Source organism: Ovis aries, chromosome 4 (assembly GCF_016772045.2).
Source record: "Ovis aries strain OAR_USU_Benz2616 breed Rambouillet chromosome 4, ARS-UI_Ramb_v3.0, whole genome shotgun sequence".
Taxonomy (NCBI): domain Eukaryota; kingdom Metazoa; phylum Chordata; class Mammalia; order Artiodactyla; family Bovidae; genus Ovis; species Ovis aries.
The window spans coordinates 102,342,971-102,356,010 of record NC_056057.1 but is presented as its reverse complement, the minus strand read 5'-3'; the positions used below and the strand labels follow the sequence as shown (position 1 = coordinate 102,356,010).

General features: G+C 42.3%; 1 protein-coding gene across 2 annotated transcripts in view; it reads left to right on the top strand.

Moving 5' to 3' along the window:
- PTN (pleiotrophin) overlaps positions 1 to 13,040 on the top strand; it is a 108,650-nt gene that overhangs the window by 80,902 nt on the left and 14,708 nt on the right. For both annotated transcript variants that reach the window (XM_027968848.3, XM_004008093.5), the window contains exons 2-4: positions 177 to 292; positions 1,412 to 1,585; positions 4,120 to 4,281. In XM_027968848.3, the coding sequence (XP_027824649.2) occupies positions 178 to 292; positions 1,412 to 1,585; positions 4,120 to 4,281 (451 nt within the window). In that variant the 5' untranslated portion in view covers position 177. The remainder of the gene's footprint in view (positions 1 to 176; positions 293 to 1,411; positions 1,586 to 4,119; positions 4,282 to 13,040) is intronic.

Here is a 13,040-nt window from a genome sequence, read left to right as displayed (position 1 = left end):
CAGTTACTTCAGTGGCTGTTGGAGAAAAGATTGAACTCTGCTCCATATAATTGATATAAATCTTCCTAAAATCTGATATTTCAGAAATGGAAACTGGAGTCCTTCATCAAGAAGTTCAGCGAGCTTTCTTTGACTTAGGTTGACACCACCTTCTCCATTTCTCTGTTTATTCTTAGAATGCAGACTCCACAGTACCTGCAGCAACGTCGAAAATTTGCAGCTGCCTTCTTGGCATTTATTTTCATCTTGGCAGCTGTGGGCACCACTGAAGCAGGAAAGAAAGAGAAACCAGGTGAGCAATATGGTTATGAACAAGAGTCTTCATTGATTAATATCTATCTAATCCAGCTGCTTGCTTTTTTGTCTTTTCTCCTTCCTTCCCCCTCTTTTTTCGTTCTTTCCCTTTTTCCCACTTTCCTTTCTTCCAAGTATGTAGAGGAACACCTAAGTGATATCCCCTGTTATCCCATCCCCCCACTCTAAGTCCTGAAATATAGATGGTGACCATTAACTATTAATTGAAATAATAATTATTAACAGCTACATCATTCAGAAAATTGATTGGCAATCAAATGTTTAATTTATGTTGATATTCTTCTTCGAAAAGAGTCCTGGAAGCAAATTTTGTTTTATCTCATGAACAAAGGAGGAAACTGAATCTTAGCAGGAATAAAGCACCTTTTCCATGTCACTTGCAATGTCATAAGTTGGCTGTGGAGCTGAGACTCTGTTACGTCTGTGGTCTACCACATTTAGTTTATGTTACTCCATCTATGGGCTTCCCTCATAGCTCAGTTGGTAAAGAATCTGCCTGCAATACAGGAGACCTGGTTTTGATCCCTGGGTCAGGAAGATCCCATGGAGAAGGAAATGGCAACCCACTCCAGTATTCTTGCCTGGAGAATCCGATGGACAGGAGCCTGGCAGGCCTGTGAGGGCGCAAGAGTCGGAAACAACTTAGTGACTAAACCACAACCACCACTCCATCTATAAAACAGAGAAAGAAGCATTGACATACATTGGAATGACTAATCTGACAATCGTTAATTTTCATAGACTATTTTCCTATTGTTTAGATTTAACTTGACTTTGATCATCTTCTCTTTTTCAGCAACATTTGCTTCCAAAAGGAGGTGTGTCAGTAAACCACTTAGCGCAGTCCCTGGCACATAGTAAGAATTAAATCAATATTAGTTCTAGCTCCCTAGTTTTCTTTCTGACTTCTCCTGGTCATTGGTTGATTCAGTCATTCATTCAGCTAACACTTACCGAGTTTCTACTCTGTCCTAGACACTGAAGAGAGAGGTAAAATCACAGGCCATGCAATTAAGGAGCTCAGGAATGAACTTGGTTTTATCCAGGAGTTGAAGAGTTTTCTGAGCGTTGATAATTTTTCCTTCTTCCCTTTCAGAAAAGAAGGTGAAGAAGTCTGACTGTGGAGAATGGCAGTGGAGTGTGTGTGTACCCACCAGTGGGGACTGTGGGCTGGGCACCCGTGAGGGCACCCGTACCGGAGCTGAGTGTAAACAAACCATGAAGACCCAGAGATGTAAGATCCCCTGCAACTGGAAAAAGCAATTTGGCGGTGAGTCCCACCCTTACTGTCCTATTGATTTAATCTTCCACCCTGAGATAATTCTTGCATCCTTCCATCGGGTATCTTTTTGAGGTTGACTCTATTTTAACAAGTTTATTTTATCAAATACAAGATAACCTGGCATCTCGCCCAACCTCGGGTCCCTCGTTTTGCGTACTGCTAGAATCTGGAACCAGATAGTTTTCTTGTCCTGGAGGGAGGGCTGCTCTGTGCATAGGATATTTAGCTGCAGTCCTGACCTTTACCCACTAGTTTCTGGTGGCACTCCCCACCTCAACAACTGTGACAGCTGCAAGTATCCAGATGTTGCTTCACGTTTCCTTTCAGGGCGGGGGCAGAGGGTCAGAGTAGTCCCTGATTGAGACCACTGCCTTAGCAGCAGGGACAGAAAATAGGCCCTCGGTCCCTCTTAACAGTGTGTTCTGTCCTTCTATTTCTAGATCCTTTTATCTTCCCTTCCTCTTTTCTTATTTAGTCTCCTCCTTCTCCAGATCTCTCTCTCTCTCTGTTACTTCTGGGCCTTCTCTCTTTCTCTTGCTCCCTCCCCACTTGCCACACTGGTTCATAGCTCTTTACTCACCAAACCCAGATGGACTGCTCTGAGCCACTGTTAGATTTTAGCTCAGTGACTATTGCCAGTTTCATGCTGACCTCGTCTCCCAGTCTGAGAAGGAGTCTTTCAACACTTTTGACCCTAAACCCACCATTGAACACCAAAATTGCCTGTTGTTTCTGCACCCCCCCCCCCCCGTTCTAGACTTGTCTTTCTTGCCATAGTGGGACACAATGCCCTAAGTATTCTCACTCGGTTACAGAAATGTGTTTTGGCCTACTGGACAGTGAAGAAGGGTAATGGATACATACACTACATCTTTTTCATTCTCTGTAACCTTTGGGGTTATAACTTTACATAAGTGGAGGTAAAGTCTATAAAGGCATAGTGAAATTCAGATAAGTTTGATCTTAAATTGTATATAACTAAAGATCTATACATAAAATGTCTTAAAAATGTGGTTTAAAGGTCTTATATATATAAATGTCTAGAATATATAAAGAGCTCTCAAAACTAGCAATCCAATTAGAAATTGGGCAAAAGACATAAACAATCATTTTACTAAAGAGGATACCTAGGTGGCAAACAAACATGTGAAAAGATGTTCAGCATCTTTTCTCCATGATGAAAATAAAAATGAAAACCAATGAGGCATCACTATATACTACACACCTATAAGAATGGCTAAAGTCAGAAATAACATCAAGTGCTAGCAAGGATACAGGAGAAACTAGATCATGCACACTGGTGATGGGAATACAGAACAGAGAGCCACGCTGGAAAAGAGCATGGCAGTGTTTCACAAAATGAAACTTGTGTTTACTATACAATGCAGTGATTTCACTCTTAGGCATTTATCCTAGAGAAATGGAAACTTATGTTCCTATAAAAATTTATACATGAATTTGTATAGCAGATTGAGTTGTTATAGCCAAAACCTGGAAACAACCCAGATATCCTTCAGCTGGTGAATGGTTAAACAAACTGGGGTACATGCATACCACGGAGTGCTCCTCGGCAATGGAAGGAACAGACTATTGATTCATACAGTTGGATGGACCTCCAGGAAATTTTGCCGAGTGAAAAAGCCAGTCTCAAAACATTACATACTATATGATTGCATTTATATAGCGTTCTTAAAATGACACAGTTATAGAGGCAGAGAACAGATTAGTAACTACTAAGGGTTCAGGAGGTAGGAAGGGCTTCCCTGGTAGCTCAGCTGGTAAAGAATCCACCTGCAATGCAAGAGACCCCGGTTCGATTCCTGGGTCGGTTGGGAAGATCCCCTGGCCAAGGGATGGGCTACCCACCCCAGCATTCTTTCCTGGAGAATCCCTATGGACAGAGGAGCCTAGCAGCTACAGTCCATGGGGTCACAAAAAGTCAGATAGACTGACTAAGAAAAGCACAGCAAGGAGGTAGGAAAGGAAGAAGGATGCTGAGCTATGACTATAAAAGGATCACCCAAGGGACCTTTGTGTTAGAAGTTGTTTGAATGTTATTGATGGGGGGCGGGGGTTCACTCTTATCTATACATGTGATAAAGTCACACAGAAGTCAGTGTCCACATACCATATACACAAATGAGAGCGTGTGAAACTGTGTGTGTGTTAGTCGCTCAGTCGTGTCCGACTCTTTGCGACCCCATGGACGGCAGCCCCCCAGGCTCCTTGGCCCATGGGATTCTCCAGGCGAGAATACTGGAGTGGGTTGCCATTTCCTTCTCTAGTGAATAAATTATCTGGCCTGTGTCCATGACAAGTTCCTGGTGGTGCTATAGCTATGCAGGATATCACCATAGAGGGAAAATGGGTGTAGAGTATACGGGATCTCACTGTATTATTTTTCACAACTGCATGTGTACCAACAATTGCCTCACTATAGAAAATGGAAAGCAAAAGTGTCTGTTTTCATGGTATCCCAAGAGGAACTCAGAGATTTCTGTTTGGTCCTACCCTGCCTCCAGCGGAGTGCAAATACCAGTTCCAGGCCTGGGGAGAATGTGATCTGAACACGGCTCTGAAGACCCGAACTGGGAGCCTGAAGCGAGCCCTCCACAACGCTGACTGCCAGAAGACAGTCACCATCTCCAAGCCCTGTGGCAAGCTGACCAAGTCCAAACCTCAAGGTAGGTTCCTGTCTTTGAACCATAATTTTATTCTGAATGGACTGAAGGGCTCAGGCAGGATCTTCAGATGTGCGAATTTTCCACAAGGAAATCTTGGGTGAATCACCTTAAGAAAGGGATTGGAAAAAGTCCGTATACTGAGCACCACACCAGTACTTTTCAGCAGCAGGCAACTGAGGAGTTCAGATTGAAGTCCTCTGCACTGATGAGGGTATAGGAATAGTCTCCTTGCAGAAACAAACAACTTAGCAAGACAGGCAAATTAAGACAGTTATATGGTGACTTGGCTTCCCTGGTGGCTCAGTGGTAAAGAATCCGCCTGCTAATGCAGGAGACACAGGCTTGATCCCTGGGTCGGGAAGATCCCCTGGAGAGGGAAATGGCTACCCACTCCAGTATTCTTGCCTGGGAAATCCTTTAGACAGAGGAGCCTGGTGGGCTACAGTCCACAGCTTTGCAAAAGAGTCAGATAAGACTTAGTGATTAAAACAGCAATGACAACAACAATGGTGACTTACAGTCTCAGCCCTAAATCAGGACCACATCCTGACAAGTATGAACACACTTAGGAAGATCAAAAGGCTGAAAATTCAAAATCAACTCTCCTAGATAATCAATGTATATAGTTCTCATGAAATCAGTTACATTATTTTATATTTTTCCTTTTTCTACTACCTAACTTGGTAAGTTCTGTATTTCTAATTTTTTTTTTTAAGTTAGATTAGCTTCTCATGGAATTCCAAAATTATGTAGAGCTATCTTTCTATTCATTCCCAGAAAGTCAGCTTTCATGCTAGAGAAAATAAACCAAACTAAATATCCTGGCCATGGTTTCATACGATAGAATCCCAGCTGAAGGGAGACAAGAAGGATTTAAAATCTTCTATTTCATGGTTGTATGGATGAGTTATATCCCCCCAGATTCAAATATTGAAGTCCTAACCCTCAGTCTCTCCAAATGTGACTGTGTCTGGAGATGGGGTCTTTTTTTTTTATTTTTTTTATTTATTTATTTTTTAATTTTTTTATTTTTTTAATTTTAGTTTTTTATTTTTTAAATTTTAAAATCTTTAATTCTTACATGCATTCCCAAACATGAACCCCCTCCCACCTCCCCTCCCCATAACATCTTTCTGGGTCATCCCCATGCACCAGCCCCAAGCATGCTGCATCCTGCATCAGACATAGACTGGCGATTCAATTCACATGATAGTATACATGTTAGAATGTCATTCTCCCAAATCATCCCACCCTCTCCCTCTCCCTCTGAGTCCAAAAGTCCGTTATACACATCTGTGTCTCTTTCCCTGTCTTGCGTACAGGGTCGTCATTGCCATCTTCCTAAATTCCATATATATGTGTTAGTATACTGTATTGGTGTTTTTCTTTCTGGCTTACTTCACTCTGTATAATCGGCTCTAGTTTCATCCATCTCATCAGAACTGATTCAAATGAATTCTTTTTAACGGCTGAGTAATACTCCATTGTGTATATGTACCACAGCTTTCTTATCCATTCATCTGCTGATGGACATCTAGGTTGTTTCCATGTCCTGGCTATTATAAACAGTGCTGTGATGAACATTGGGGTACATGTGTCTCTTTCTATTCTGGTTTCCTCGGTGTGTATGCCCAGAAGTGGGATTGCTGGGTCATAAGGTAGTTCTATTTGCAATTTTTAAGGAATCTCCACACTGTTCTCCATAGTGGCTGTACTAGTTTGCATTCCCACCAACAGTGTAGGAGGGTTCCCTTTTCTCCACACCCTCTCCAGCATTTATTGCTTGCAGATTTTTGGATCGCAGCCATTCTGACTGGTGTGAAGTGGTACCTCATTGTGGTTTTGATTTGCATTTCTCTAATAATGAGTGATGTTGAGCATCTTTTCATGGAGATGGGGTCTTTAAAGAAGAAATTAAAGTTAAATGAAGTCATAAGGATGGGTCCTAATCCAATATGACTAGTATATAAGGGGAGAAGGCAATGGCACCCCACTCCAGTACTCTTGCCTGGAAAATCCCATGGACGGAGGAGCCTGGTAGGCTGCAGTCCATGGGGTCGCTAGGAGTCAGACATGACTGAGTGACTTGACTTTCACTTTTCACTTTCATGCATTGGAGAAGGAAATGGCAACCCACTCCAGTGTTCTTGCCTGGAGAATCCCAGGGACGGGGGAGCCTAATGGGCTGCCGTCTATGGGGTCGCACAGAGTCAGACACGACTGAGGCGACTTAGCAGCAGCAGCAGCAGCAGTATATAAGGAGATTAGGACACAGACAGACACGCAAGAAAGACAAGGTGAAGACATAGGGAGAAGACAGCCATCTACAAGCTGATGAGTGAGACCTCAGAAGAAATCATCTTTGCTGACACCATGATCTTGCATTTCTGGCCTCTAGAACTGTGAGAAAAGAAACTCCTGTTGTTATGCCATGCACTCTGTGATCTGGTATATGGTAGCCCTAGCAAATGATTATGATGGGCCTCAGTGAACTCTATCTTAAAATATCTCTTTGGCCTTTGCTCATTTAAATGGACTCTAAAATGGATATGAAAATTTGTATTGGCTAGATTAATTATAAGGAAAAATTCAGGAAAATGAACGTTAAAAGTCCATAATAAATTAAAATCAGAAAAAATATCCTCAGAAACTGAGGAGGATTGGCTGGCTTGCTGCTGATGGGCAGGAAGGACCCCTTCCATAGGCCTCACTCTTTAGTCTGATGGAGGCTGGTCAGACTGATGGAGGCTGGGCCTGCAGGTGCATATCTGGGATTCAGGCCACTCTCCTCAAGTCATGGAAACCTCTGCTGGTTGTAGTGTGTATTTGAAAGGCATAACACGGGGCTAGGGTCAGTTCACTGAGTTTGTCTGCCAACTGTACAAATATCACTCTTCTGGAAACAGTGACACAGAAATCTAATGAAAATCCCACACCTCGTCTATTCAGTGAGAGACTCCACAGACTGGAAGAACTAAGAGATGCAGTTTTCAGATTAGTTGATTTTTAATCCAGTCAGAGAACCAAAATCTTCAGCATAAATATAGAGTGGAAAAGAAAAGGGATTGAAGATGTCTCCATGTTCCAATCTACTGGTTCTCAGCCTGGGCTGCACACACAATTTTCTGTGGGAACTTATAAAGATCCCAGTGCCCGGGTATAACCCAGACCAACTAAATCAGCATAACATAATGAAGGTTAAAAGTTTGGTTCAGGCCTGAAAAATAGAGGTAACAATATTTCAAGTGGGTAGGCAGTCTGTTGTTTTATGTCAAAATTTTTTTACTTAATTTTTTATGTCAAAAATTAAAGTCTATAATTAATTGAAAATGGACTTACCTGAACTGAGTTCTGTATTTCAACAACATTACCAGTTATGCATCTCATAGGTCATTAAGATTTAAACTTTTGGTACATAACATACCTTTGCTAAAACTAATCTTTTCCCTCTCAACAATGGAAGGTTCTAGGAATGTAGTTTGCACATCAGGTTCTCAGCTTGGTCTGCATACACAATTTTCTATGGGAACTTATAAAGATCCCAGTGCCCAGGTATAACCCAGACCAGCTAAATCAGCATCAATAGTTTTAAAAATCTTACCATATGAGTTGAGCTAGGGAGACTGTCAGATAGAAGATTTTCTTAATGGGATTCACACACACTTTCCATAACATATTTTTCATGGTTTAAGTAAAAATGTAACAGGTGGCATGTGTGGGTTGTATATATTTTTATACCATTTTTTTTTTCAAATAACCATGAATGGATGCTACAGCTTTCTCTGTGTCAGTTTCTACCCTTAAGATAGCTCATTTATTTCTGATCAATGGAGAAACAAATCATAATGAGATAGAATCTCTATTATGATTAGTATTGTCCTGTTTCTACTCTCACACCTTGCTCTAGGTGTTTTACATATATTATCTCATAAAATTCCATATATTCTTGCAAGTAGATTTTGATATGAAGGATACTGAAGAACACTGGTTACTTTATTTGCCAGGGTCTACATCTCTAATAAATGACAAGAGTCCACACTTGGCTGACTCTAAGTTCATATTCTCTTTCATACCGTGTAGATTTCTTACTTAATCTCGGGTGGATATTAGGTAACCTCCATGAGTATATTTTCCTTTGAAATAAGAGAAGATGAGATTTCTAAAGGTGGCTCAGCGGTAAAGAATCGGCCTGCAGTGCAGGAGCCACAGGAAACACAGGTTTGATCCCTGGTTCAGGAAGATCCCCTGGAGGAGGGCATGGCAACCCACTCCAACATTCTTGCCTGGAGAATCCCCGTAGGCAGAGAAGCTTGGCGAGCTATAGTCCATAGGGTCACGAAGAGCTGGACACGACTGAAGCGACTTAGCACTCACACACGAGCTTTGTTAAATCCAACAGTGATGTGGGGGATGATGCCCAGATGGAAGAAGATAGTTTTTAGAACATTATTTCCAAAACTGTTCTGAAAGACATTTCCCAGAATATAAGTTCCAGGAGGATAGGGACTTAGTCTATTTTATTCTCCACTGTATCCCTTTTGCTTAGAACATGGAACAGCACACCGTAAGTGAATAAATATTTATAAAATAAATGCTATTAATAAAAGGCAAAAAATGTTTTGTAAACCAGATCCACCAAAGAGTGGTGGAAGCTGGAGTAAAGAAGTGATTTAAAGAAATTTTTCTCAAAAACTATACAGTTATAAATTAGTTTCTTCCTTTATTCAGGAAAGAGTAAGTTATTGATGCTCTCTTGTGTTTTAGCTTATAAAACACATAAAAAAGACAGAGGCAGGTAGAGGACCCATTAATTTTGACTCAAGCACTGTCATAGGTACTCCTCATCATTTAATTCAAGCATCAAACAACACTTCATAGTGCATTTTGTTTATCTTACTTTTATATGAGAAAACACAGGGTTCAAAGAGTTTAAGCTACTTGCCTGAGGTTTCACAGCTTGTAAGTGTTGAAACCAGGATTCAAATGTAAAGTTAGCTGATTTGGAAGACCCACTGCCTTTTCAAGTGTTCTGTGTTGCCCCTAGGTCCTGGAGAAGGGAATGGCAACCCACTCCAGTATTCTTGCCTGGAAACTCCCTTGGACAGAGGAGCCTGGCGGGCTATCGTCTGTGGAGTCGCAGAGTCAGATGTGGCTGAGCACACATGCACACACACGCATGCCCCTAAGGATTATAAACTCATGAAACACTGGCTGCTGCTGCCGCTGCTGCTAAGTCGCTTCAGTCGTGTCTGACTCTGTGCGACCCCACAGGCGGCAGGCTACCAGGCTCCTCTGTCCCTGGGATTCTCCAGGCAAGAGTATTGGAGTAGGTCGCCATTTCCTTGTCCCTGAAACTCTGGCAGTATTAGATAAATGTAGAGCTTCTAGGGACCTTGCCTGTGATTGATGGGGCCCTCATGTAACAAATGAGGACAAAGGAAATCCGTGATTCATCCAAGTCCCCCTGTTGTTTAGTAGCAGAATCTTTCCAGGCTTTGTTCTCTTTTGACATCATTTGTCTGTCTTTTTAACCCAGTCTCTGACCTCATAGCCAGAATATACTTTCTTTCCCCCAACATTATCCTTCTCATGAAACAGAACATCAAGTTCTGGGATTTTTTTTTTTTTTCTTTATCTGCTTGTTTTGTAAAACTCTTTTGCTTGGTTACTGGCCTCTTGTTTTAAGAAATGGTAGTGGATTAATATGTAAACTGCATGATTCTCAGTGTGAAAAACATGCTCGTTAAATTTTAGAATGGAATATTAAGATGTTTGTAAGGCTGTGATGACCCAGCATTAAACTGAGGAAAGATGGGAGAACATCCTCCTTGTGGGATAATTGTTGTGACTTGCTTATTAATGAGGTTAAAAGACTGAAGGACTTGCCTGGAGAGAGGAGGTACTTAATATCTAGAATTGCCATATAAATTTTGGCAAATTACTAAATATCTCACTTGATTTGGCTAAAAATTGTCTTAAAATTCATAGAGCTTCATTCTCACAACATTAGCTTTTGAGGTAAAGAAGTGGTTCTTCTCACTGCTCTGGCAATATTGTACAAACGCTACACTCTAGCCTTGGTTCGCAGTTTCAGTGAAACTTTTAGATCCTTATCTAAAGGTTCTCTTGTGTTGGAATCCCACTTAATCTGAAAAGAGCTTTTAGTCATTCACTTCTGAATTATACACCCAGAAGAAGGGAGAATATTTATATCCTATACAGACTTAAGAATTGGAAGATGTAGAATTGAAATGTAGCTTTCCTGGGGTAAGGACAGATTGCTCTAGGGAGGGTCATTGACTGACTGAGAAATTATAGCTGGAATTTGCTTAATTGCTGCCAGAATCTGGCAGGGAGAAATTAGTGAGTCATAGTGTTGGACACTTAAGATTTTAATTTCTTAGGAAAAGAGATTCAGAGTATTAATTAAAAATTTTAATTAAGAAAATCCTGTGTCTGTCGAAGAGATTTTAGCTGCAGCAAGATCTATTCTAGCTAGTGAAGCAGAAAGGGGTTGATTGAAGAGTTTTATATAGCTCACAGACTCTCCGGAAGGGCCAGAGGATTTGACTTGGATTCAGCAATATTGCTGAGAAGACATCAGATCCAGGAGAAATGTCTAATCACACCATACGTGACTGATAGAACAGAGACCCTCTTGCTGAAAGTACCCACTGCTTGACGCATATAATACTAAGAGCTGGACACTGGAAGCTTCACCCTCTCTGTACCCCCAAAGCCAAACACTTCTACCTCCCTTCTCACCAAAATGTCCAGTCTCCCCAAATTTGGCCTTATTTTCTGCTTGTTATGCTCTAAGACTCATTTAAGAGTGCCTGCAAATTCTGCTGTAAGAGGGTCTGGGAAATGTCTAAAACTTTCTAAACTTTGCTTATAAATACAAAGGAGAAGCTGAAAAGGATTTGAATTGGTATTCAGTGAGTGGATCCTCCAGGGAGTATGTGTTAGAGTGTAACATTAGACCTACCCTTCTCTCCTATTGGGCTAGAAGAGGCACTGATGACATTTCTTGGAGAAAAATCACACTGGACCAGTTGAGTACCAAACTATAGAGAGAAAGAAAGAAAGTGAAAGTCCCTCAGTCATGTCTGACTCTTTGCGACCCCATGGACTATACAGTCCATGGAATTCTGCAGACCAGAATATTGGAGTGGGTAGCCTTTCCCTTCTCCAGGGGATCTTCCCAACCCAGGGATTGAAGCCAGGTCTCCCACATTGCAGATGGATTCTTTACCAGCTGAGCCACAAGGGAAGCCCAAGGATACTGGTGTGGGTAGCCTATCACTTCTCCAGCAGAACTTCCCCACCCAGGAATCACACTGGGATCTCCCCCATTGCAGGCGGGTTCTTTACCAACTGAGCTGTCAGGGAAGCACCTATAGAGAGAGGTCTTTCCTTATTGGGACCACCAGTCATTCTTTGTTGAGTCATTTTGGTCTTTTCAGTTTGAAAATAATGTACAGGAATATTTGAGCTGTTGAGCAAGGGCAGAAGGTTGGAAATGTGGCCAGTAAGGGTTGACAGTGCTGTATCAAAGGTCAGAGCAGAGAACCCTTCAGAGGGTAGTGAGTGTTTCTCCATGGTCTCCTTGGAGGACGGACTCACCGTAGACTTAGAAGGTGGTCCAGCTGAGTGAGGCTGGCAGGATGGCCTATCTGTGGGGGAGCTGGGGTCCTCCAGGCTGGCCTGTCTGTGGGCACAGGTGCAGCCCAGGGGAGCAGACTGCTGGTAGCTATCACCTGAGTGCAGAGTCAGAGAAGAGGCTGAGGAGGGGACTTGTGTGGGAGGCACCTAGATGAGCTGAGGTCCTCCTAGAAGCCACAGATGATATAGCACCATGATCATGTTGGATCATTCTAGAATCTTGAGTTTTCCTTGACATGGAAATCATTTGTTGCTTTATGAACAAGATACATAAATACTGGAAAGTATTGTGGAACTCCTTTCGATTCTGACACACCAGCTTGGCATGTGTCTGCTTCCGAGTTTGTGTGACAGAGGCCATTGACAAATGGTTTCCCGGAGAGGCAGGGTGAGGAGCGCACGGATGGATGGCTGTGTCACAGGTGGTCCAGGCAACAACGCTAATCCCTCCTGCCATCCAGTCCACCAGTGTACGCTCTGCTGGTGCCAAGTCCTTGTCTAGTTTCCCTGCTCTCGCTAACCCTGATTCCTTTTTTTTCTTCCCGGCTATTTCTAAAAGCTTCGCTACGTTGCTGCTCTCTCTTTTTTGGATGATTTCCTAGGCTTCTCAGCTTTGACGATTCATCTTTAAAGATCAAAAGCACGGCAGCCATTTAAGTGTGAGACTCGGCAGTGTGCAGGGCACAGCGTTTGGCAGTTGATCATTAAATGGGAAAGGGGGTCAGTAAAGTGATATTTCCCGCATTCTCAATTCTCTCCCGCTAAATAGATTCTTTGGTTAGTTCTTTTAAAGATAAAAGACACTCCCCAACGTTTCTTTCTATTTTCTGGGCTCTGACGTCCCTTGGGAATGAGCATGGAGCTACTCTGTGAGCTTTGCTAGGCTGAGAGACTTTGAACGTGTTCAGAGAGGTGAGCGCACAGAATCCCAGTGCCGGCCTGTCTGGGAGGGGCTTCCTCCTCTCTGAGACCCCTGGGGGGTCGATGGCTGCTGCCCTTGCATGTGACCAGAAAGAGAACTCCTGGGAATTTGTTCTTTTTGATCAGGAAGAAACAGTCTTACTCAGTTTGGCCTCAAGGTTTTCATTTCTTTT